General features: G+C 42.5%; 1 protein-coding gene across 1 annotated transcript in view; it reads right to left on the reverse strand.

Annotated features, from left to right (window-relative positions):
• LOC102423253 (terminal uridylyltransferase 7-like) overlaps positions 1 to 26,632 on the reverse strand; it is a 41,079-nt gene extending 14,447 nt beyond the window's left edge. Inside the window, 2 exon segments of the mRNA XM_023751733.1 lie at positions 22,390 to 22,517; positions 26,520 to 26,632. Of these exon segments, the coding sequence (XP_023607501.1) occupies positions 22,390 to 22,517; positions 26,520 to 26,632 (241 nt within the window).
• Between the last annotated feature and the right edge of the window lie 395 nt (positions 26,633 to 27,027).

Raw genomic sequence — 27,027 nt, forward strand, 5'->3', positions numbered from 1 at the left:
CTGTTCTCTGCTGTAGTTATAGGCATCAATCTATTGGCTGTTTCAGATACCTACATAGACTACATGCGACTCCATCCTCAGAATTTCAAGGTTACCTCTTTTGCATTTTATTGGACTCACATAACGGGTTGGGTCTCAAGGCTCTTCTAGGCTCAGCCACACACTTGTGCTGGGACTAACCTTTTCCCCAGACCTTAGGCTCTCACTTTAAGAGAATGAAATTAACCCAGAATTTTCCTACCATTCTGGAGCCCTTGTGGTCCTTTCCTATCTCCAGGCCATTTTCGGGAACATCCCAAATATTCTAATAACATTGAACTTCAAAAAGTGAAAATATGATGCTCACCTTCCTTTCCTCCTAGGAGACTCAGAGACACTTATGCAAAATTGTCTAACCTCTCCACAAATGCTGACTCTGCATTTTAAGGGAGATAGGGAGGGTGAGATGTCTGGTTCCAGAAGCTTCTGTTATATCTTTCCCCCAGGCAAAAGGAACCTGCTACCCTTATTTTTGTGTAACTAAGTGATGTCAGTCAAGTGACTCTTCTCTGAAAAAGGAAAATTTACTTCAAGGTGTCCTATGTTCATCTGTAGATGCAAGAGTTTTGAAATAAATGCTATTTTACAATTTCTTCTCAACACGTGCGCACACCCACATGCACAGACTCTTAACACTCCGGTGTGGGGTGAATTTCCCGCCAAAATATAAGATGGCTCTGTCTTTTGGTTTTGTTCCATCCACCAAAAGGGTGGATTACAAACAAATATTTGGTAATACGCAGTTACAATCGGCCCGAGTTTACACGTTTCCCGCACTCCACCGCAAATCTATATGAACCGAGTTAAAGACGGCTCCCGCGGAGTACGCGCAATTCACGCGAGCCGACTTAACTCGTTTCCCCCACTCCAAGTGTTAATTTCCACAGAGAGTGTTAACAGTAACCATCTCAGGGGTCAGGGGCAGACCTGTGCTTTCCCTCCATTGTGTGTGATTGGTTGGCACACGGCACATGTTGGCGGATAGCTTGGTGTCTGCCATCTTTCAGTTGTGTTTACGGCCTCCTCTGTGCTGCCATAGATTTCTAAAGCCAGGGCTGCCTCCAGCTCCCATGCTCCAATTGGAGAAGAGAATAGTAAGGAGGTTTGGATTCCATGGCTCCTACAAATTCAATTACTTGCAAATCCACCAGTGGTAAATCATGGAGGATGCAAATGACTACAAAAGCCGCTTGCAAGACTGCGCCCTCTACTGGACGGGTGAAGAAACCTCATCTTTACAGGCCCGATACTAGTACTCTATAGGTTATCAGAAGTCCACTGACCTGATTTGAAAACTTCCCTTCCAGTGTCCGGTGTGATAAATTGCTCAGGACATCAAAATAGATCTGGGCTCCTAGAATACAGCTATTGGTACTTTGCAGGAGGCACATGAGGCCTATCCGGCTGTCTTTTTGAAGACACCAACCTGTGTGCTATCTATGCCAAACGTGTAACAATTATGCCAAAAGACACCAGCCAGCATGCCATATACTTGGATAAAGTGCTTAAGAATCCACTATGGTGGGAAACATTTCATTCTTTTAAAAAATATTCTCTTCTTCCTGCTATTGGTAGTTCTGAGCATTAGATATTTTTTCCCACGGCGTCAAAAAGTACCTAGTGTATGATTGCAAGTGGAAAATGGGGATAGAAATCAGGTATTGGCAGTCTTTCCATTTTCGTTTGTGTGTGAATTTTTAATATAAATGCAGAAACATAAAGCATTAATGCAAGTCAAATGTTTCAGTGAGCAAGTTTCAGCAGTTCAATTTTATAACAATTTAAGTAAACCTTTAAAATTTTTCTGGACAAGACCAGCATTTGGACTCTTTAAAAATAAATTTCTTATTGATGGCAACTAAAACCAAACCAAAATAAAAAGAAGCCAATAACCATCTCTGGATCATAAGATTGCAAAAATATGACTTTATTTTTTTCTTATTTAACTCGGTAAATACATGTTATTTGAACAATAAAATGTTAAAAGTTAGTAAAATAAAGAGATATAAAGCAAATAAACCCATAACTGTAGAGTAAAAGATATCAACCACATAGGCCAGAACTGGAATGTCTTTGAAAATAAAACATGGCAATGTTAGCTTCCTTTTCACGTCAAACTCAGTTTCAGGTGAGTTTATAATATCAAAGCACCTGTACTACTTGCCTACTTTCTGAAATGCAGGTGATGGTGACACACCATATACATATAGTTCAGTGACATTTGCTGAGCTATTTTTCATAGAACTCTGAATATAAATTTTAACTATACTCTCCATTTTGGAATTTATTATTTTTCTGATAAAGCATATAGATGGACAAGTGATTTCAAAACTTTTATTGCAGAAAGAGAACAAGTTGTTGCCTCCACTTCTGTTTACATACCATTTGATTGCCAATCTAAACTTTTCTAAGGTAGATAGCTCATCCACTGCCATCTTTTCAGGAAGGCTAGCAAAATCTTTCAGGCAATCTCTTTCACATATAATTATTCAGAAATGCAATTTTTTAGCTGTTGATTTAATCTCAAAACCTATCCTCCAAACAAAATAATCCTACAGCGGCACTTTACTCTTCGAATGCGAAGTAGAAGAGACTGATGCCCACACATTTGAGACAGACAACATATGCAGAACGTGCTCTGGATGATCAGAATTGGAAACCCCCTACACCAGTTCAGGTGAGAGAGCAACTCCCTCCTCTGCCACCAGCTGTGGCAGTGGGGCCTGCAGAAACTCGCACTCCCTGCACAGCTGGGAGGGGTTGAGAAAGATGATTTCATTAGGAAGCAGATTCTGAATTGGAAGAGAGTTGCTTTTACAAATTTCATAATAAAAACGGATTATTGTTTTTTCACATGCTTATTCTGCAAATGTTCAGCGTTGTTTCTGTCAGCTAGGTTTAATTTCCTAATTTGGCTCCAGTTTGCATGTGAAACGGATTTGAATAAGTTAAAGGGAGGGTGTTAAGGGTTTTTCTTGGGAGAGGAGCAGTGGGACTGCTCAATCACACGAACTTCATGATCTTCAATGGGCTACTTGCAGTCAGATGTCACGGAACTCAGTGGGCGAGAGATGCTCTGCGTTATTGAATCATGAAATAATCTAACATGTGATTGAGTCATAGAATCAGGGATTGTTTTAGTTGGCTGAAGACCATGGTGGAGGGTGGGGTGCACAAATTGAACAGTGTCTGGGGGCAGCTTGGGAGTTTTTCTCATAAGCCACACACAAACCCCCTCTTCCTGACCACTCCCAACTTCCCTCAGTCATGGCAAGGAACAATTCCTTAGAGATGGAAATGTTTACTCAGAAAAAAATTCTTAGAAGATTCTAATAGGATCCTCTGGCTGAGAATCATAAATTTTATATTCACATGAAAAAAACACACAAAAGAAATTCCAGGGAGGTAAAATAACATCCATCCACTAGAACCTACTTTTTAGACCATTTCTCTTTAAAATCCATTTACAGGTAAATATGCAATCATGCACACTTAACAATAGGAGTATGTTCTGAGCAATGTGTTGTTAGGTGCGTTTGTTGTTGTGCCAGCATCATAGAGAGCACTTACACAAACCTAGATGGGCTAGCCTACCACTGTAATGTAGGTGCTAGACTTTTATCCAACTGGCAACACCTAGGTTTGTTTACACCAGCATCAGCACAAACCAGTGACTAATGTGTTGTGGTACAACAGGTGATAGGAATTTTTCAAGTTCCATTAGATTCTTATGGGATCACTGTCATATATGCAGTCTGTTGTTCACCAAAACATTGTGATGGTGTATGACTCTGTCTTGGTTTGCAACCTCAGGAGTTTGCCAGGTGAAATCTGAAACTGGCCCTATACATGGAGGGCAATGAGACACTGAAGCCAGAGGTAGCCTACTCCTGATTAGCAGGTGACACTTTTACTAAACAAGGGAACTTACTAGGCTTGTGTGGGGTCATCGCTGAGACAGAGATCTGCCTGCCGCCAGAATTTTAAGAGTTTATACAGAAGACTTAATGTGGTACAGACAGTCTCAAAAACACATTGGGCTCTCAAGGCTGCGTTTCTGAAATGGCTCCTAGTGCAAGAACAGTGCACAGACCATACAGTCCAAGGACCGGAGAAGGGTGAGAGCCCCCAGTTGTCCCACCCAGCTCGTGGCTCAACCTGCATCATGTTCTCTTCATGACCTCCTTTAACGTCTATGTTGTAGGTAATCGTTCATGTATTTTTGTGCAGAATTGGTAAATATAGTCCAAGTGTTGATGTCACGATTCTTTCCTGATTTGGGAGGTTGTAGGGCAAGCTGTGTCTCATCCAGATGGAAAGAGGTCTCACGCTGAATTATTTAGAAGGGACTGTTCATTTGTGTTTTCCTGTTACAGCACCAGCCTTTAGTCTTGATAGCGAGAGTCCACTCAGTCCCTGCATCTTTCTATAAATATCCCCTAGATGGGTTGTTTAAATTAGATTTTTGTGAAGATAGTAAAAATGTATGAACTCAGATTATTGAGTGAGATGTCTCTTCCTCTGTTTTTATTTTCTTTTATTGATGATAAATGCACAAAATATGCACCTACTATGAATAGTTTATAGTAAGCTTTAATATTAACTTCCAATTCTTTTTTTTACTAAGTCAATACTGGCAGTACAGCATGGGAAAACGTAGGTATAGAGTTGTTTGTATGGAAAATAATACAGTAAGTCATACATAATAATGCAAGAGTAAACTGTTTTGTGTACTCACAACTGTAAACCTACTTTTGCCTCACCCTCTTCTCAGCCAGTGCACCTAACAGAATCTCTGGTCTGGCCAGTCTCTTTTCCTTTCTGGCTCTGTGATGGATGTCCTTCTGTAGCTTCATCACTGTCTATGCTGGATTAGTTGCTTCAGGACTCATAAAACTTGATCTTTGCTCATGCACTTGTTTAAGGCATAATATTTATATACTAAGTCTAGTTCAAGCATATTGACTTCTGTATGAAATGCTTTGTAAAGGTGGTTTGTACACTTCACTATAAAGCATTGGGGATATGCCGTATATCTTTTTAATTGAGTGCTCAGTATCTGTTCTTTGTCATCTGCAAATTCTCTGCCAAATCTGTGTGTTTAAAATCCATCAGAAAAGTTTGATCTCTTTGGGTGAAAGAACCAATTCCTGCTTAAAGTCTCAACAGAAAATGAATGACTTATTAGATAAAAAAAAGTGACACTTCAGCTATAACACCAGTAAAATATACCCAAGCTTGGAGACGTTCCTAGTTAGACATTTCACATCCAGTACATATTGGTTACATGGCAACGTCTCTCTGAGCCGCGTGCCCCAATGCATGTATATTCATGGCTGCCCAGACCCCACACCAGTACTGTCCATAAAAATATGATGCAAGCCATATGTGTTATTTAAAATTTTCTAGTGGCCACATTAAATAAAAGAGACAGGTAAATTAATTTTAATAATATATTTTATTTAATCCAGAATAGCCAAGATATCATTTCAACATGTAATCAGTATAAATATATTAATGAAATACTTTACATTTGCTTTTTCTTACCAGCTCTTTGACATCTGGTATGGATTTTTACACTTACAGCACATTTCAATTTGGATGCTAAATGCAGAATTTTCATTGGCAATACTTGATCAGCATTCATATTTAATAAAATTTATAGTTGAAATATAGATATATACCCATGTTTTGCCAAACATATAAAGTTTGTGAATAACTAAATTGAGTACTAAAAATTAATTGTCCTCTTAAATTCACATTCACATTGATACAATGAATTCATCTTTGTAGGAATATTAATTTGACTTTGAAGCCAAATATTTTTCAAAACTACATCTGTCCAAGTTAAATAAATTCACTAACTCTTGTGTCAATACAGTATTGTTAACATTGAATTTAAAAGAAGATTGCATAAATTGAAAAGCAACTCTGAATTTATCATTATAAACAGTGTTTTTCAAATTTTTCTTGTAGTTTTCAAAGCCAATTTGTATAACACTGTCAATTATAACGAAAATATTGTGCATATTGATTCATGTGAGGAAAAACTTATAAATTCTTTATTATATGTATCATGAAATTTCAATTTTAATATAAATTTTAGTACTTATCTAGTTTAGTCATAAATAAGCTTTTCCTTAGTGCTTCAGATTCAGCTCATTCATATGCAGAGTGATATCTGTGAGAAATCATAAATCACCCTTTTGTCTTCAATTATTGAGTATTTGGCAAATGTTCAGTTTGTTTCAAGAAGATCTTCAGTAGAAGTTAACAGTACAATACATTTTTTGTAAAGTGTTTCCATGACACAAACAGCATTGACTAAGAATGCAAGATCTTTTAATCTATTTCCTATGATTTGTTTTAACAGTTCTATTAACTAACAATGATTAATCATTTGCACATAATTACTGAATGATTTTAACAACTGTAACTGGGATATTTTTTGTACAGTCTGTTTCAGAAAGCTGAGCACAAATTTATTCAGTATGTATCATACAATAAAACAAAGTGATAAGAAGGAAAATGTCAGTCTCTTGTTTTAAAATTTTAATAAATGCAGAGTTTTGACCTAACCTAGCTGGAGCACCATCTATCATGATAGAAATGAATTTTTTCATATCTAGCTGAGATTCTCCTTTGACAAATATAAAAGATTGAAAAAATATCTATTCTTAGAGTTTAAATTTTAAACTGCAAATTGACAACATTTCTTTATACATTGGAAGTCCTTCAAGACAAAAGGACTCTTGGGGAACTCATAAAGGAACATGGCTTTAAATACCATCCATATGCTGATGACTTCAACAAATATAATATGTTCAGCCCTAACCTCTTTCCTGAATTCTAGTCTTGAATATCCAATGTCTCCTAACATTTCCAAATTCTTGTGTCTCCTGCCAAACTGCCTTTCCCCTAGTCTTCAATAAATGACAACTCAAGACCAAAAAATTGGGAGTTATTTTTGACTTCTCTTTCTCCATCATACCCCATATTCAAATCCACCAGCAAAACCTGTTGACTCTACTTTCCGAATGTATCCTAAAAATAACCATTTCTCACCAACTCCATTGTTACCTCTCTACTCCCATATGATCTCTTGCAAAACCTCCTTGGTAGTCTGCTTGTTTCCATTTGTAACTTTTGTAATCTATTTTAATACATCGGTAAGTCAGATAATTATATGTTTCTCTTCAACAACAACTCTAATGGATTTACATCTCATTAGAATAAAGTCCAAAAGTCTTTCACATGAATATAACTTTGCTCCCATCCACCTCTCCGTCCTTAACTCCTACCATACTCCCATTTGCTCCTTCCCTAGTGGCTTCCTTGCTGTTCTTCAAATGGGCCAAGCCGACTCACACTTCTGGGTTTTTGAACTTACTATTTCCTCTGTCTGGGACACTCTTTCCCCGACAGCCAGTAACTTGTTCCCTCACTTTATTCATGACTTTGCTCCAAAGTCTTCCCTGAATACTCACCTAACATGTTACACTGTGTCCTTTTACCTTGCTCTATATTTCTTTATAGTACCTTTCACATTATATAGTTATTTGCTTATTGGGTTTTCTGTCTCTCCCCTTAGAATATGAACATCAGGAAAGCAGAGTATTAATTCACTTGTTATTACTTTGTCTCCAATGCTTAAACCAGCATCTAGCACAAAAGATGCTCAATGAATGGTTGTTGAACTTATAAATGATTGACACCTCTGATTGAAACTCCGTCAGTAGATTGAAATCTTGGAATAATTGTTTTCTAGATGTCTCTATTTTCTGAAAATAACTCATTTGTTTGTGGGATGGTGGCTAAAATGCATGAGGAAGAAATTATGCTGTGAAAATAACCAGCTATTTTTTAGATTTTACGCTGCCGGCATTTTGTGGTACTTTACAACTATGCAGTGAACATGGGCCAATGTCTCTTACAGTTTTCGGGGATGGCTCAGTTCCTAGAAAGCCAGATTTTTTTTTTACTGTTTTTGTTTATTCTCTTCAGTTCACCACAAGCTTTATGTTTATCTGTAGGAAAACCTCAAATTTCTAGACAGTCTAGGGATGAGCCTTCTTATCCCTGCACTGGTAGACATTTTATAGTCACTACCTTGCGTGTGCAAATATATAACTTTATTGTCTATAACATTTTATTCTGGGGCCCTGATCTCCTGCTCTGAAGGTAGCATAAAACTCAACCCAGTAACCTCCAGGGAATTTTGGTCACATTCATTGATTTCTCAGCCACTTCAGACTTAACCCAGTTACAGTCAGGATATTTCATGTTTTGTTCTCCCTTCCCCATGGGCTCACTGCTACACTCGACAGTGGGAATACAGAGCATAGTGGCAAAGAGGGAAGAGTTGCCTCTTCTCTGTGCTGACTATGTCCTATGCCAGTTCATACCTGTTCCTTTGGGCCTTCAGCACAGACAATATGAGGTGCTTCCTGGAATGCAGGTCCCACCTGGGCTCCCCTTAGTGCTATGGAACCACCAGACATCAGACATACAACGTATTCTAGCTGGTCCTCAGTAGGACTGTCCATGCTGCACCTTTCTGATGGAGCCGCCTCTTGTTTCAGCTACAACCTAGGCCTTCTGGTTCAATCTCCTCTCAATAATGAGGTCCCAATTATGGGCTGAACTTCTAAGTCGTATAAAACTGAAGGGGTTTCTCCCATGCCTACAGAAGTCCTTTGATATTTCTCCTCTCCACTACACAGGTAGGGAACTTTTCTCTGAGGTGCCCTATTTCTCTGAACTGGAGAAATACCTGGGAGCCACAGCTCAGCTTCTCTCTCCTCCTGAATCTTTTTATTTAAAGGAATCCCATTGTCCTTTCCCCCACTCCAGACCTAGTACTTAACTCAAGAGAGCAGAGGTTCAGATATTTCTGACTTTCTCTAAGAACGCTCTCCCCTTCTACAAATTCAGAGTGTTTTTCTAGCCCTTAGAGAGTTGGTGCAAATAATATGGGGAGAAAATTGGTTTTGACTTGTCAGGGAACATTGTCTAAGACTTGTAAGTGGGCAAAGGGACTACTAGATATTCTTTCAATGAAGAGTGGTTCCCATTTGGCAATGTCTAGAGACATTTCCCTCCAGTTTTTATTAAGATGCTAGGAGGCCTGGTGCATGAATTTGTGCATGGGTGGGGTCCGGCCGGCCCACACCCTATGGGGTAGGAGGGCCAATTGGGGGCGGGGCTGGCCAGGGGGAGGGGCTGCAGGTGGTTGAACCCCTGGTTGAACTCCCGGGTTGAGGGGACAATTTGCATATTAGCCTTTTATTATATAAAGGTAATTGACATACATTGCTGTGTAAAGTGTACAACACAATGACTTGACTTTTATACATTGTTGAACAATTATCACAGTAAGTGTAGTTAACATTCATCGTCTCATATACATACAAAAAGAAAATTTATTTATTCCTTGTGATGAGACCTTCTAAAATCTACCTAGAGATAATTTTAATTGTCATAACTGGGCAAGGTGTATGTTACTGGCATCTAGTGGGTAGAGGCCAGGGATTCTACTAAATATCTTACAATTAATGAGACAGGCCCTTACAACAAAGAATTATGTAGCCCAAAATATCAGTGGTGCCAAGGTTGAGAAATCATGGTCTAATGGACTCTATGGGGATTATATGATTTATAGGGGTTGTGTTTCTTTGATTGATTTTACTGTTGACTAGACTGTTTTATATCACTGTAAGGTAGAAAGTTGACTTGTTAAAAACTATTAGTAATGCATGTGATTCTTGTCCTTAGCAAGGCAAATGAATTTTGCCTACTAGAGAGACTTTTTATTTTTACTTATAGAAAATATGACCCCAAACATTATATTTTATTGCCCTGTAAGATAATAACCAGTTTTGCATCTATTAGCAACTTTATTTCAGCATTTTTGATTGCCTTTCACAGAAATGATCAATGAGTTCCACATTATCAAAGGAAGCATGCAAGGAAAAATAAAATCTAACGTTGCTCTTTTCAAAGTCTTTGCTATTTCTTTTGAGAGAATTATCAAGAGCCTTCAGACCCCTCACCTTTATTGTGTGATGGGAAAGGGAGAAATCAGGCATGCATCCATTATATTATTTTTCTTGTCATTTTAAATTACTAGGTGGCAGTTTTGAAATACTGTACATGGCTGAATATGGCTTGAAGTAAATAACATGTCTGATGCTGGCAGACGTAGGTTTCCACAAACCTGAGACACAATTTTTAAAGCTCTCTTTTTCTCCTCTTCTTTCTTGAGGTTGAGGGTATTTTATACATAAAAATAATAAGCTTTAAGAATATGAGCATATCAAGTATATTTAAAAATCCCATCTACATTTAGGGTTTTAGTTTTAGTCATTTATTTTTTTAAATATAATTTCAATCACTATCTTAGCTCATTTGTCTTCTTTAAAATAAAACTCAGTGTTTGAAAAGGAATACTCCATTCTCCAGCATTGCTTTCTCTGGATATCAGGACTTCTAATTTCCTATTTTACATGGGGATTTAGAATGAAATGATGTGCAAGACTAAGATGACTCAATTTTGGTTTATTGCCAGTCTTTTTCACAGACTAGGTACAACTCTTGGGCACAGTAGTCCGATGTTTTTTTCTTATATATTTTACTATTGCTTTTTTTTATTAATTGAATCTATTGGGGTGACATTGGTTCACAGAAACATACTGGTTTCAAGTGTACAACTAAAGAACATCATCTGCACACTGCGTGATGCATCCATCGCCTCAAACAAAGTTTCTTTTCATCCCCACTTCCCCCACCCTTTGCTCACCTTCACTTACCTCCACCCCCCTTTCCCTCTGGCTACCACCACACTGTTGTCTATATATATATCTCCCACTTTCAAAGGCTGTTAAATCGAGTTGTTTACCCATATCTTCAGAAAAAAAATCACTTCTATTGTTGTGGTAAACAACCTGCTTCCCTATTTATAATGGTCTGGTCCTCTAGCAACTTCAGTGTGAAATTATAGCTAATTTGCCTACAAATGTCAGGTGGTCATAATAATCTGGCCACTCAGTGTGTGTATATATATATATATTTTTTTTTTTTTGGTTAATCCCTTCACCTTCTTTCATCCAGTCCTCCACCTACCTCTCCTCTGACAGCTGTCAGTCTGTTCCATGTATCCATGTCCCTTTCTATTTTGTTCATAAGTTTATTTATTCATTAGATTCCACATATAAGTGAGATCATATGGTGTTTGTCTTTCTCTGGCTTAGCATTATAATCGCCAGGTTCATCCATGCTGTTGCAAAAAGTTAAGGTTTCCTTTTTTCTTTTGACATGGCCGAGACGTCTTTTTTTGTGTAAATGCACTACAGTTGTTTTATCCACTTTTTTACTGATGGGCACTTGGCTGTTTCCAGATCTTGGCTATTGTAAATAACACTACAATGAACACAGGGGTGCATATATTCTTTAGAATTAGTGTTTCAGATTTCTTAGGATATATTTCCAGAAGGGGGAATGCTGGGTCCAAAGGCAGTTCCATTTTTTTTTTTTTTGAGAAAACTCGTACTGTTTTCCATAGTGGCTACACCAGTCTGCATTCCCACCAACAGTGAATAAGGAATACTTTTCTCCAAATCCTGAGCAACATCTTGTTGTTTGTTGATGTATTGATGATAGCCATTCTGGCAGGCCTGAGGTGATATCTCATTGTGGTTTTAATTTTAATCTGATGATTAGTGACTGAGCATCTTTTTATATGTCTATTGGCCATCTGTTTGTCCTCTTTGCAGAAGTTATTGGGGTCCAGCCTCAACAGGTCCAGGGGTCCTCAAAGGTGTGGACGGATTCGGCGAAGAAGGAATGACACGGAGACAGCATTCAGTTGATCAGCAGCCTAGCCAGGTTCTCTAGCCAGGTTCTCTAGCCAGGTGCTAGCCAGGTTCTCTATTTATTCTCCTGTTACATCTGTATTTATACCATTTTATTTTAATCCTATCCATTCTATTCCAAAGGTTAGGGCGTTTGTTATCTCCATTCCAAGGTCACTACTCTACTATTCTGTTAAGCTACAAGGAAGTAACTGAAGGAGATTATCCTAAGTAAAGATTATGTAGCTTAAGCATGATTGTTCGTAGTTAAGGTGATTAACTACCCGCCTGACACTTAGTTAAGAGGTTTTACTGATTTATTCCCTTTCTTAGTCCTATTAATCCCTAACTCCAGGGAAAAATCCCCACCTGGGGAAACAACCTTTCTCAGGGAGGTGGTCCTGGTTAAAACACATAGCGCTAAGAAGGGGAGCAAACATATGCCATATATGCCAGGTCCCTTGAAAAATAAGCTGTGCAGATGTTTCTTCCCTACAGCGACTGTGTCAAGCAGCAAGGGTGGACCGGCTTCCGGCAAGAAGTGTCTATTCAGATCCTTTGCACATTTTTTAACTGGATTGTATTTTTTTTTGGTGTTGAGTTTTATAAGTTCTTGACAAATATTGGATATTAACTCCTTATCAGATGTATCATTGACGAATATGTTTTTCCATTCTGTGGGCTGTCTTTTCATTTTGTTGATGGTTTCCTTTGTTGTGCAAACACTTTTCAGTTTGATGTAGTCCCATTTGTTTATTGTTTCCCTTGCCTGAGGAGATATATTGGCAAAAATATTGCTACGAAAGATGTCAGAGATTTTATTGTCTATGTTTTCTTCTAGGATTCTTATGGTTTTAAAACTTTTATCCATTTTGAGTTTATTCTTGTATATGGTGTAAGTTTGTGGTCCAGTTTCATTTTTCCCCATAAACCTGTCTAATTTCCCCAGCACCATTTATTGGAGAGACTAAGACTATCTTTATTCCACTGTATGCTCTTGCCTCATTTGTCAAATATTAACTGACCATAAAGCTGTGGGTTTGTTTCTGGACTCTCTGTTTTATTCCATTGACCTATATGCCTATTCTCATGCCATTTCCAGGCTGTTTTGATTACAATGGCCTTGTGGTATACTAATCTTTCCTATTAAAGGCCTTTTCACGTATTCACTCCCATTAATTGAGACCTTTCCATGGGTCAAGCTTTGGAAACACAGAGTAGAATAAGAGATTCCCAGATAACATGGAAATAAAATTTCCACATCTGCAATTAAATCCGTTACCTTTATCCTTTTGATGTCCTATTTCTCTCAGCATGAAATTGCCCCTTTAACCAAAAACCAGCTGATAAACCTTATCTCCTTTCTTTCCCTTGGTGTCTTTCTAAATTTAGTCAGTAAACAATTTCTGCTAACTTCACAACAATTTTTACCAATTTTCTTTTCCATTCTCACTACAGCCCCCATAGCCTGGATATATATCCCTTTATTTTGATTTCTGCCAAACCTCTATCGATCTTTCTCTCTTCCTTCTCTTCACCAAAACCTGCTTAACTTCAAATTAATTTTCCACTTGTATTAGTTGAGTATGTCACTTTACACTTTCAAACATTTTCAGTTACTAAGGCTTAACTTACAGCTGCATCCCCCGAAGCTTGTTCTCACAGAATGGTTAACTGCCTTTAACCAAAGTGAAGGTTTTGTAGAGTTGAAAGCACTTGGGTGAGCAAAATAAAATAAATTAGTTAAGGGTGGAGGTTTTCACTGTGGACTACTGTGAGCCTCAAATATGCTCCAGACGATATTTGTTATGGTGGTTCCCATTTCCCACAGGCATTTGGCTATCAAATACTTCCATTGTCCCCACTCGTGTGTGTGTGTGTGTGTGTGTGTGTGTTGTGTGTGGTGTGTGTGTGTGTGTGTGTGTGTGGTGTGTGTGGTGTGTGTGTGTGTGTGTGTGTTTGTGTGTGTCCAATGGGTCTTGTGGGATTAGTTCCATGGGGCATCAGTTTGGCAACTGCTGGACTGTGGGGCAAATTCTAAACTCCTTGGACTGGCCTTTAAGTACCTGGACAATCTGACCACCCTCCTTTTTCAGCCTCTCCTCTCCACGTTCCCTCAGCAGTCATCTTCAGTCTGCAGCACAAGGTACGCCCCTTCTCTCTTCACATCTTTGTTCATGCTGCTGCTTTCTCCGACACCATCCACTCTGCCTCTATCTCCTGAGAGCTTCCTCATCATGACAGGGAACTACACAAACCTAAAAGAAACCAACAACAACCAGAGTTGAACTTGTGCTTTGAATCCTATGGGGAATGTGGCTGACTAAAAGGGGAATGAGGAAGGAAGACTTCCGGAGTAGGGAGAAGCTGTTATCGCGAATATCTTAGAAGCTGCCATCCTGGTCCAGGAGGAGGGAGAGGAGGAGGCTCCAAGATGCTTCCTAGCCTGGGAAAGGGTAAGAGAAAAACCCCATGCCCAAGTTTACACCAAGACCCAGGGCGCGTTGCTCTTTGGGAGCTCCCTCTGCCAAGGACCCAAGAGAAGGAAAGGAGCTTAAAAGTTCTTCCTTGGGCTGTGGGAGGAAGATAGGTGAGCTGTCCCATAGGAGCCCTGTCCTGCAGAGATGGTGGGACAATGCTGAAGAGGCTGGGCAGGGGTTATAAAGGTGCTGGTAAATAAAAGTGAGACAGCATGGGGACTTGGGCCTGGAAATGGAGAAATACTGGGTGGCCAGGAAGCCAAGTTGAGACCAGGTGGCCAGAAGAAATGCCAGATAAGCTGACCGCAAGAATGTCACCACGCTTCCACCCTCTACTCAAAAACGCAGAGGTAGTGATTTTATCTCCCTGCTAACTGCCTGCTTCCCTGCAGATGCTGAAACTACTGATCCACATGGGCAGTTGATCAAGGTTTGACCACTCTATGACCTTTCTAGCATGGCAGTAATGCCATCTTGCCCCCACAGCACAGGCACAAATATAGTTACCAGGCAAAGCAGCTGGAAAAAGAAATCACCTGCCCCTGAAATGGAAAACTTCAGCTCATAGAAGCAGCCAAACAGAGCCAGCCCTGAGTCAGTGCAGAGCACTTTCCTTTCCTCTGTGCTGTCTCCCTTGTGCTCGAGCATAAGCTTAATAAAATCTGTCAGAAATTTCTCTGATTTCCATCTTGGGGAATCCAAGGACCTCAAATACTAGTAACAAAAGTACAGCAGTGGTGGCAGCAGCCCTGGAGACTGTCATGAAGGAAGAGGTGCTTATAGTAGCCCACTCTGCTCTTGGAGCTTTTAGCAGCTGATGCATGCATCTGGGATGTTTGTGCACCCTGCTTGGTGATTTTGTTATAGGTGGGGTGCACTCTGTGTACCCACCTGTCACTGGTGGAAGTAGGCTTCTTGGGATGCCACGGGAACAAGAATGTCCTGAGGCCCCCATGGGAGGATAAGGTATCATGGAAAGCTTTATTAAAGATGTAACAGTAAGGTAGCTCCCCTTCAAGATCCTCCCTCCCTCCATTGCACAACAGAAAAAGTCCCATTTTGTCTTCAGTAGGGCTAGAATGAAAGCCATTGCCCGGAGTCTCCCCTCCATATTAGAGCACAGTCCAGTCCAGCATCTGGCTAGCTTAGGTTGTGTTCCCAGCTGTGTTCCCAGCTGCAGTTCATTGCATGTGGAATCCACATGGCCACGGGCCACAGGGCGTCTAGGGCCACATAGCTCACAGAGCAAGCTGGTGCAAGGAAGCTGGAATAAAGCAAGAGGAACAAGAGAGCGAGAACTCTTGTCTTGGGGTTATAACTAGGAGCATAACCAATTAAGCCTTCAGGATTTGTGTGCTTGCACTGGGGTCCACCCTCCTAGCCAAAGATCTTTGTTCTTTAGGTTAGACCAGTGGTCGGCAAACTGCGGCTCACAAGCCACATGCGGCTCTTTGGCCCCTTGAGTGTGGCTCTTCCTAAGCCTTAGGAGTACCCTAATTAAGTTAATAACAATGTACCTACCTATATACTTTAAGTTTAAAAAATTTGGCTCTCAAAAGAAATTTCAGTCGTTGTACTGTTAATATTTGGCTCTGTTGACTAATGAGTTTGCCGACCACTGGGTTAGACTGATAGGCAAACACTTTCCCTATGGCACCCCGACTTCCCTGCACATGCTCCCTTCTTCCTTTTTTGTTGGACCCCTTCCCCAGTGATCTGCAGGGAATGGACTGGTGATTCCCTGGGGAGTGTAAAGTTGCAGCTTCCTGTTGAAGCTACCCAGGTGATCATGCTTATAATGTTTGGCCTCCTTTTGCTTCTTTCCAGTTATTAATAACTAGAAGCCCGATGCATGAATTTTGTGCATTGGGTTCAGTCCTCACGGACCCGGCTGCCTTGGGCCTCATGGCCCTGGCTGCTCTGCGGCCCCACAGCCCCGCCCACTGGTCATTCTGGAAGGTTGTGTTCCACCGCCCTGTCTAATTAGCATATTAGCTCTTTATTATATAAGACTAAGGGCCCGGTGCACAAAAATTTGTGCACTCAGGGGGGTGGGGGGGGGTCCCTCAGCCCGGCCTGTGCCCTCTCGCAGTCTGGGACCCCTCGGGAGATAACGACCTGCTGGCTTAGGCCTGCTCCCGGGTGGCAGAGGGCAGGCCCAATCCCTAGGTGCAGCTCCTGGTCGGGCTCAGAGCAGGGCTGATTGGGGAGTTGGGGCGCCACCCCCTGTCATGCACAGAGCAGGGAGGATCGGGAGGTTGCGATGCCACCCCTAGTCACGCTCAGGATACAGCCGATTGGGGGGTTGGGGCGCTGCCCCCTGTCACTCACAGAGCAGGGCCCATCAGGGGGGTTGGGGCTCCGTACCCTGTCACGCACAGAGCAGGGCCCATCAGGGTGTTGGGGAGCTCCCCTCTGTCACACACAGAGCAGGGTGGATCATGGGGTTGGGGCGCCGCACATTGTCACACTGAGGGCAGGGCCGATGGGGAGGTTATGGCTCTAACCCGTCACACACAGAGCAGGGCCCGTGGGGGGCTGTTGGGGCACCGCCATCTATTACCCACAGAGCAGGGCCGATCAGGGGGTTAGGGCGCCGCCACTGTCACACTCAGGGCAGGGCCGATGGGGAGGTTATGGCTCTACCACGTCACACACAGAGCAGGGCCCATGGGGGGGGGGGTTGGGGCGCTGCACCCTGTCACACACAGAGCAGGACCAATCAGGGGGTTGGGGCGCTGCACCCTGTCACACACAGAGACGCAGGGCGATCAGTGGGTTGGGGAGCTCCCCCCCTATCAGGCACAGAGCAGGGCTGATCAGGGGCTTGGGGTGCCTTCTCTTGTCACGAACAGAGCAGGGCGGATAGGGAGGTTGTGGCCCCGCCCCCTGTCACACACAGAGCCACAGGACGATCAGGGGGTTTGGGCGCTGCCCCCTGTCATGCTGATCCCGGTGCCGGGAGGCATATTACCCTTTTACTATATAGGATAGAGGCCTGGTGCACGGGTGGGGGCCGGCTGATTTGCCCTGAAGGGTGTCCTGGATCAGGGTGGGGGTCCCCACTGGGGTGCCTGGCCAGCCTGGGTGAGGGGATGATGGCTGTTTGCAGCTGGTCACACACCCTTCAGGGTGGGTGTCCCCACTGGGGTGCCTGGCCAGTCTGGGTGTGGGGCTGAGGGCTGTTTTCAGGCTGGCGGGTGACTGAAGCTCCCAACCGCTCCTTTTTTTCTTTTTTCTTTTTATTCTGGGCCTGCTTTAGCTCTGAGGCTTGGCTCCAACTCTTAGGCCTCGGCTGCTGAAAGCAGGTATCTGGTTTGTTTGGGTTCTATAATCGAAACACTGTTTCAACTCCAGCTCTGAGATCCTGGCTGGCTGAAAGCAGGTTTCTGGGGTTTTGTTTAGCTTCTATATTTGTAACAATGTTTCAAACTGCAAGCTCAGAGGCCAGCAGCGGTAGGCGGGGAACGTTGGAGTCCTTGTCACTGAAGCAAGCAAGCCTCATGTTCGCTTCAAGCTGCCTGGCTGGCGGCCGCCATCTTGGCTGGCAGTTAATTTGCATATCGCCCTGATTAGCCAATGGGAAGGGTAGTGGTGTGACACCAATTTGCATGTTTCTCTTTTATTAGTGTAGATAATAACTAGCAAGTTAGGGCAGTAACAGTTTGAGGAAAGTGTTGGTATGAGGGGTGGTAAAGAGAAGGGGAGTTTGGTTCCTTAGCTTTTGAAATACACTGCAGCTGTTTTGCTACAATTAACTTCTTTAAAAAAATATTTTTATTGTTTCAGAGAGGAAGAGGATGAGAGAGATAGAAACATCAATAATGAGACAGAATCACTGATAGGCTGCCTCCTGCACACCCCCTCATGGTGTTCGAGCCTGCAATCCGGGCATGTGCCCTGACCAGGAATTGAACCATGACCTCCTGGTTCATAGGTCGATGCTCGACCACTAAGCAGTATTTACCAGTAAATTGGCAAGGCCCAATTTACTTCTTAATGCACCCCAGGCTGGTATTACCACATAAAACATTTGAGTAGTACTTTACAGTTTGCAAAGTGCAATTCATTTACATAATCTCCTTTCTTGCAGGATTCCTGTAGGTTGACTCTGAGATTTACAAGCAGGCAAGTTAATGGTGGGAGGGAAGGAAGGAAGGAAGGAAGGAAGGAAGGAAGGAAGGAAGGAAGCAAGCCTGAGAAGAGAGAGGAGCTGGGCTGAAATGCAGTTAGGACAAAAACTGATCCCCCCAATCCTCCACAAGCTCTGTAGCTGGGCTGGCTGTGGGGAGTTGGGGCAGGGCCTTGGACTTTAATGCAGTCTCTCCCAATTGGATGCAAATAGCTCACTCCCTCCACCCTGGAGGTTTGTCTTTGGGCCAGGGCAGCTTTCTTCAACCTACCAGCGGTTCTCAACCTGTGGGTCGCGACCCCTGAAAATACATCCTGCATGTCAGATATTTACATTACGACTCATAACAGTAGCAAATTACAGTTATGAAGTAGCAACAAAAATAATTTTATGGTTGGGGGTCATCACAACATGAGGAACTGCATTAAAGGGTCGCGGCATTAGGAAGGTTGAGAACCACTGGGACACTCTCTGGAGTGGGAACTTCAAGTGAGCTGGGAGTCCCCAGCTCTCAGCAGATGAGAGAATGAAGGAGTGCTTCAGTCTTCCTGGGAAGGGGTAGATCTGAGGGCTGCATCACAGCACCCGCTAATCCTGTTATCATCAGAATAATCTTTAGAGGATCCCCATTTTAAAGAGGAGGCAATGGAGGCCCAGGACTATGAGGAGAAATTTGCAATTTTATGTAGCCAATAAATACTCAGTAAGCCAGTACTACTCAGAATTTAAATTCAGGATCACAGAATCCAAATCTAATGCTCATCGCACTGTACCCTGTGGTACATGGTCCATCTCTCCTGTAATACAAGGTACCTTCTCCCTCATGGACTCAGCCTCTGCAGGTGGAAGGGGTTTGCATTCTGGGAACATTCTTATTTGGTACCATGAACTAATATAGTATTTATACTTACGTTTTATACGTTGGGGAGGCTGAAACAGAGGAAGCATCTTTTGGAAATGGGGAAATAAGAGTTTTCCATTTAAGGAGGTGTCAGTTTAACTCTGGAAAAATGTTCTCTTTTTATGTCTTTAAACATTAGGCATTTGATGTCTTGGCTGGGGAGGCTCAGTTGATTGGGCCTCATCCTGAGCACTGAAAGGTGGCTGGTTTGATTCCTGGTCATGGCAGATAACCAAGTTACCTGCTCAATCCTTGGTGGGGGTGTGCAGGAGGCAGCTGATCTAAGTTTCTCTCTCACATTGATGTTTCTCTCTTCCTTCCTCTATTTCTAAAAATCAATAAAATATCTTAAAAAAAGAAAAAGATATACTTTCTTTACCCTCATTGATATGTAGATGCTAGAAACTCTCAGATTTCCCTTTACAAATTGGCTCTTACCTGGTTGATTCTGTACCTAAAGAAGGGCCTATGTCAGTGATGGCGAACCGTTTGAGCTCGGCGTGTCAGCATTTTGAAAAACCCTAACTTAACTCTGGTGCCATGTCACATATAGAAATTTTTTGATATATGCAACCATAGTAAAACAAAGACTTATATTTTTAATGTTTATTTTATATATTTAAATGCCATTTAACAAAGAAAAATCAACCAAAAAAATGAGTTCGAGTGTCACCTCTGACACACGTGTCATAGGTTCGCCATCACTGGCCTATGTCTTGCCCTTGCAGCTGACATGTTCAGTGTTTTGGGCACATATGAAGCATCATAAGATTCCAAAAACTTGCAGAGAAAAGATAAACAAGGAGAAAAGGCTGCAGAAGACGTCACTTCTGAATTTTCAGTGAAGTTTTTAATTTTTATTTTTTAAATAATAACTGCATGATCTCCTGATTCTTTTTAAAAAAATATATTTTATTGATTTTTACAGAGAAGAAGGGAGAAGGATAGAGAGTTAGAAACATTGATGAGAGAGAAACATTGATCAGCTGCCTCCTGCACACTCCCCACTGAGGATGTGCCCGCAACCAAGGTACATGAACTTGACCAGAATCAAACCTGGGACCCTTGAGTCCGCAGGCTGACGCTCTATCCGCTGAGCCAAACCGGTTAGGGCTCAGTGAAGTTTTTTAATCCTCCTATTCTGATAATAGCCTTTCTCCCCAACAATTACAGTGATGCAGAGAGGCCAGATACTGGGAAGCAAGTATGAATTATTGTCTTGGGGATAGAGTTCCTTGTGACACAGTAAGTTTTTGACAATAATGAGTAAGGCCTTCTTCTGTAAGGATAATTAAACTGTCTAAGCTCCCAGCTTGATCTTTGCTTAAATGGCCCCAGGTGACTCCAGAGGCCAAGACTAATGTAATCACAGGGCATCCCAGTACTGGGGGCACATTACCCAGCATTGCTTTACAACCTCCCTGAGGGCAGGACTGTGTCTTTTGCATTTTATATTCTCTCTATATAAATTGCCCTCTTACAGCAGTGTGCATAAAAATTGCTTGAAAATACATTAAAAATGTAGATTCTGGTCTTTTTCTATATCTCTGTTCTTGAGAACATTTTCAAAAAGTACCCAGTCTATTCTTATGTAAGAGCCCCTTGTCATTTCATAGGTATATAGAGTGAGTATGGTTCTTCCTGCTTTTTTCGCCGCTATTTTAAAAGTAGCTAATTTATTGAGATATAATTAACATACCACAAATTCACCCTTGAATGGTGTACACTGTAGTGGTTTATAGTATTTCAAAAAGTTGTGGAGTCATCACCACTATCTAATTCCAGAACATTTTCATAAGCCCCCAAAGAAACTTCGTACTCATTAGCAGTCATTCCCCATTTCTGCTTGTTTTATAGTTTTCAATGTACAGGTCTTGTATTTTTTGTTGTTGAATGTATTCCTAAGTATTTTATCCTTTTTTTGGATGCTATCGTGAATGAAATATTTTTCTCAATTTCATTTTTGGATCGTTCCTTGCTAGTGTTTTTAAGATTGATTTTTTTAATGTTGATCTTATATCCTGTTACCTTGCTGAAATGGTTCATAAGCTGTGAAATAGTATTTTGTGGATTTTCTACCTGTAAGATCATGTTGTATGTGAGTAGAGAGTCTTACTTTTTCCTTGATAATCTTCCTTTACAGAGATAGTTTTATTTCTTTCTTTACAATCTTCCTTTACAATCTAAAGCTTTTACTAGTCATAGATTTGTCATTTTACATTTATTCTTGAGTCAGTTTTGGTTGTTTCTGTTTTTCTAGCAGTAGGCTCATTTCATCTAGGTCATTTGTTGGTGTACAGTTTTCATACTGTTTCCTTAAAGGTCCTTACAAAGGAAAGGAGAGAGGCAGGAAAGTCATAATCAGAAGTCGTGACCATGGACCCAGAGGCCAGGTTGATATGGGGTCCTGAGCAAGGAATGTGGGCAGCCACTCGAAGATGGGAAAGGAAAGGAAGTAGATTCTCCCTAGAACCTCCAGAAAGAACAGAGCTCTGCCAACACTTTGTTTTAGCCCAGGGACACCCATTGCCAACTTCTGATTTCCAGAAATATAAGAAAATAAATTTATTTTGTGAAGCCACTCAGTAATGTGTGACATCAGCAATAGGAAGCAGATTACAGGTGAACCTTCATTGCTCAGCAGTTTACAATCCTGCCGTAGCCCCTACATCCTGCTTATGCAGAGGGGAAGGTCAGCCAGAAGGAGAGATGAGGCCCTTTCAGGTCTTTCTGGTGAACACACAGGCCTATGTGTGGGGCTTCCCGGACCTCCAGGAATCCACCTGAATGATGTAAAGCCCTCTGTGCATACGTCATTCCCCTCATGTTCCTTTTAAATCGTTTAGACTGTCCATTGTTTGTGCCAACTGGTATTGCGGCCTTGGGCAGCTGCAGTTTTAAACAATGGCCCTGTTTTGTTTTTACAAACACCTGGGGAGGAGTGAGCGGTGAGTCAGATGAAATAAAGGCCAGCCCTAGGGACAGCACTTTCCCGGGGACTTCCAGGCAGGTCAGATGTGACAGTTCTTTGGGAATGGGGCTTCTGGGAAGCTCTGAATCCATTTCCACCCACGAAGGCTGCTAGGCTGCTGGTGGTTTTCAAAGCTACCGCAGATCTGGGAGAGTGGGATGCAAATGGAGCAAGTTAAAATGCCACGAAGCCTGCTGTTTGCAATGAGAGTTGGCTGGGTTTTTGGTTTTGTCTTTGAATAATGCTTCTTGGATTGTCGGAAGCCTTTGGTTGATTTCCAAAGTCCTGGAAAGTTACGGTTGACCAGTTTTGCTAGTGTTCTTGTTGCTTTTATGAAGGAGTACATTTTTGGAGTCCTCCTTCTGACATTTCGGAAATGCATTCTCTGTCTCTATTGTGAACTTGTTTTCAAAACAACTCTCTTCTGTCAGCTCAGTTCCCCAAGCGGCTCCTCCCCAAGGCTTTATTTGCGGATCCTCTGGGTAGGAAGAAAGTCAGCTGGACTCAGGTGATATTCCCCTCACCTGAGCAGAGTTGGCCTGGTCAGTCTCCTGTGAACTAGAAAGAACAAGCAGCCTTTGAGGAAGGAGCCACGTTTAGGGCAGCAAGAATGAAGACACCCCAGCTTGCTGTCGGACAGCACTCACTGAGCGAGCCCTGGCTAGTGCCTCCCAGAGACCAGGTGGGGACCATGTCTCTCCCAGTCCCGGGGGCTGCAGAATGGCAGCCCCAGCCCAGCCCCAGCGAATGCCAGCGTGGGCAGGTTCAAAAGCAGCGAGGTGGGTGGGGAAGGTTCTGGAAGATACAGGGGGGCATTTGAAGTGCCCTGGCCCCTGGGTGGGTGGGGGTTGGGGGGGGTGTCTCATTAGCATTTCACCATAAGGCAGTGGTTCTCAACCTTCTGGCCCTTTAAATACAGTTCCTCATGTTGTGACCCAACCATAAAATTATTTTCGTTGCTACTTCATAACTGTAATGCTGCTACTGTTATGAATCGTAATGTAAATATCTGATATGCAGGATGGTCTTAGGCGACCCCTGTGAAAGGGTCGTTCGGCCGCCAAAGGGGTCGCGACCCACAGGTTGAGAACCGCTGCCATAAGGCGTTCTGTTAAAGGGAGAAGTCTGGGTTTAAGTTATGCTCCAGGAACACACAGAAATAGTTCTGCAGGGAGCAGACAGACACCTTTTGTGGAGATTATAGTTCCTTTAATAAAGGATGGGGGCAGAATAAGGAAAAGGTGATTTGTACTGTCATTGTGATCATTTTAAATTCCGGTAGACTGGGGTGTGTGGAGAAGGTCTTCGGCCCCAGCAGGGAAGAGGAGCTGGTGGCCTCCTTTCCTGGCCCCTGGCAGCTTGTGCAGAGACTTTCAATGCCCAGCGAGGGAAGGAGGCTTGAGTTCTCACCTCCTCAAAGTATCTAACGTTATTTACCTTGCATGTCACTCAAATCGTTTGGAATCTTTGCCTAACCTGTTTCTTAAAGTTAGGGGGAAGACTTGTGAATGGCTCACTTAAAGTATCATCAATTTAAAGAAGTGCTTAGTTTCCCTAGAATCTCAGTGGAGTGGAATTTCTTGCTGACAGAGGCTTCTATTAGCCCACGAGTTTCCTCTTTGTGGGTGTGTGTGTGTGCTTTCAGTCCACCTCACCTATACTTTTCAGAGCTCATTATTCGTTCTCAGGTTTAGATTTGAGATCTTTTTACTTTTTTCCCCAGCTAGCTTAAATTGTACAAAGGGTATGTGCTGTGGATTGAATCACGTTTACTTCTAAATTCATATATTGAAGCCCTAACCCAAGTATTGGGGCCCCTAAGGAAGTAATTACAGTTAAATAAGATGCTAAGAATGGTTTTTTTTCCATCCAGTAGAATTGGTGTTCTTGTAATAAGAGACACCGGAGAGCTTGCTCTCTTACACACACACACACACACAAGACCATGTGAGCACACAGCAAAAGGTCAGCCACCTGCAACCCACGAGGAGAGCCCTCATCATACATCAGCCCAGCTGGCTTCTTGGTCTTGAACTTCCAGCCTCCAAACGGTGAGAAAGTAGATTCCTGTTGTTTCAACCACCCAGTGTAGGGAATTTTGTTGTGGCAGCCTACGCAGACTAAAAGTGTGTGAGAACATAAACATTTGGGATTAGCTCCTGAGACTAGGAGAGCAAAAAGTTAAACATTAAAAGGAAAGAAACACTCTCATAGAAGGAAGTATTAACCCAGAGAACTACACACTGAGGGCTGAGGGCCAAATGACTCCGCTGCCAGCAGATTTCTTGTGAATTAGGGGAAGTGCCAGTAACCAGGGCACTCAGAGCCCCCTACGCTCTGGGTGTTTCTTGCCTCTAAACATCTGTCCTATTTAGAACTTACTATCAATTTGATGGCATTTCTTCTTGAACTAATTGCAGAGGCTCCCAGGGCAGCAGACACCATTTCCTGGCTTTGTGGCTCCAGGGTGTCCCGGCCTGCTCATCCCCTGCGTATTTCTCAGTTCCCAGGCCCTCTCTGCTCTGAAGGCTGACACTGATGCTTGGGGAACAGTGGCTTATTTTCATTCTTTTCCAACAAGTAACCATTCAGCATTATATGCCAGGCAACGGGAGGTGCTGAAGTACAGCTGTGAGCATAATGGACAAACATTCCTGCCCTCATGGAGCTCAAATTCTTGGGCTTTGTATATGTTGTGTTTTCTTTACATGATGGCTGTACTTGCACATTGAGCACCTCATTTTTAATTGGAGTGTCAGCGCTGCTTCTAGATGGAATCCTTTTAAAGAAAGGGATTCTAGATGTCTTATTCACTGTAGCATTGCACCTGGTACACAGCATTTGTATTGTAGATTAATTTATGAATCGTATTTACTTCCCATAGGTTTTTTTTTTACACCTCAGCCCTTCATAAAGCAATTCAGAATTTCCAAACACAGGATAGCCCTCAACTGTCTAGAATGATTTACACCATTAATAAGGTTTGCTATTTACCAATAGGCCTTTGATAAAATATTGCTTACTTGCCCTGGTCAGGTGGCTCAGTTGGTTGGAGCGTCGTCCATACATCAAAAGATCGTGGGTTTGATTCTCAGTTGGGGCATATACTTAGGTTGCGGGTTCAATCCCCAGCTGGGGCACATATGGGAGGCAACAGATGGATGTTTTTCTCTCATATTGATGTTTCTCTAAAAATCAATGAAAGCATATCCTCATGTGAGGATTAAAACACACACACCCACATACACACACATTAGTGACTTGCCATGATTCTGTAAAGCTGAGGACTCCCATACTCGGTGCACTGTCCTCCACCAGCAGTGTTCCTCCCTTTACCCTGGGATCTCTGCCCCATAGCCAGCGGTGTACTTGAGCCAGCTCATACAGGCTTGTGAGATCTGATTGTTAAATTTTGGGGAATTTTTCAGACCAGTGAGCATCACATGGGAAGGTGAAAACGAACTATTGTGGAAGTATTTACACCAGGCAAATTGGCGACTGCAGCAAATCAAAATGATACAAACCAGCAGGTGCCCCCACCCTAGCCAGCTGTTAAAATTCATTAGCACCACTTGGGTGGATAGAGAGAAAGGGTGCATGACTGTGTCACGGAGGCACAGAAGCAATCCTGAACTGCCAGCTTCTCGTCATCTTGTTAAATTAATTACAAGTGTCTTGTGGTTTGAGCTCTTGCTACTTAAAAATGTGGTTGTTGAACTAGCAGTACTAGTGTCACCAGGGAGCTTGTTACAAATGCAGACACTACAGCCCCACTCCAGACCTGCTGCATCAGAATCTGCATTTGAACAAGCATTCCGGTTAAATATATGAAAGCTAGTTTTTGAGCTCCGGGTGAAGTCACTACCTTTCAAACATCAGCAGGCATCAGATTCAGCTGAGCACTTGTTTAAACACAGATCTCGGGGCCCAACCTTTGCATTTCTGATTCAGGTCTAAGGCAGTCCAAGAGTCTCTATTTTTAACAAGTTCCCAGAGGACGGCAGTGTTGACATTTTGGGACCATGTTTTGAGAATCTCGGGTGATTTATCTGTCCTTGGCTGCATTTTCCTTTTCTTGTACCTGAATGCCTCCTCATTGACCCAGGCAGAACCAGGTGGGCGGGTGAGTGTTCAACAATCAGCTCACCTGTTTAAGAAAAACACAGCCTTGATTTGTAGTTCTTGCCCATTTTCCATGGTGTAAATGTTCCCCTTGGCCAGTTTCAAGGTATCACCGAATGCAGAGTTGAGCAGAGACATGTACAGGCAACTCTCTGAGGCTGTAGAACCTGCTCCTGCGTGTCCCACAGACAGCCTGGACCTCAGAGCAAGGAGTTAGTTGTTAAACAGCTTTAAGCAAAGTGACCCCTTTAGATTTGGATTCTAGATGAGTCTGCCTCTTCAGGCTCCCTTTACAGGGTCAGGTGGAAGTGGAGAGCCCTTTAGGCTCCCTCTTCAGGCTCCCTTTACAGGGTCAGGTGGAAGTGGAGAGCCCTTTAGAAAGTGATGGCAGTATTTCAGCCAAGAGGCTAGGTCAGTGCAGCAGGGGAGGGGTGGATTTGAAAGCTAGTTAGCAGGTGGATTTGTAGCCCAGTGAGTGTGGGGCTAAGGCAAGGGTAGGGTGTAGGATGGTTCCCATAATTTCCAGTTGGGTG

Source organism: Myotis lucifugus, unplaced genomic scaffold, assembly GCF_000147115.1.
Source record: "Myotis lucifugus unplaced genomic scaffold, Myoluc2.0 scaffold_24, whole genome shotgun sequence".
Lineage (NCBI taxonomy): Eukaryota > Metazoa > Chordata > Mammalia > Chiroptera > Vespertilionidae > Myotis > Myotis lucifugus.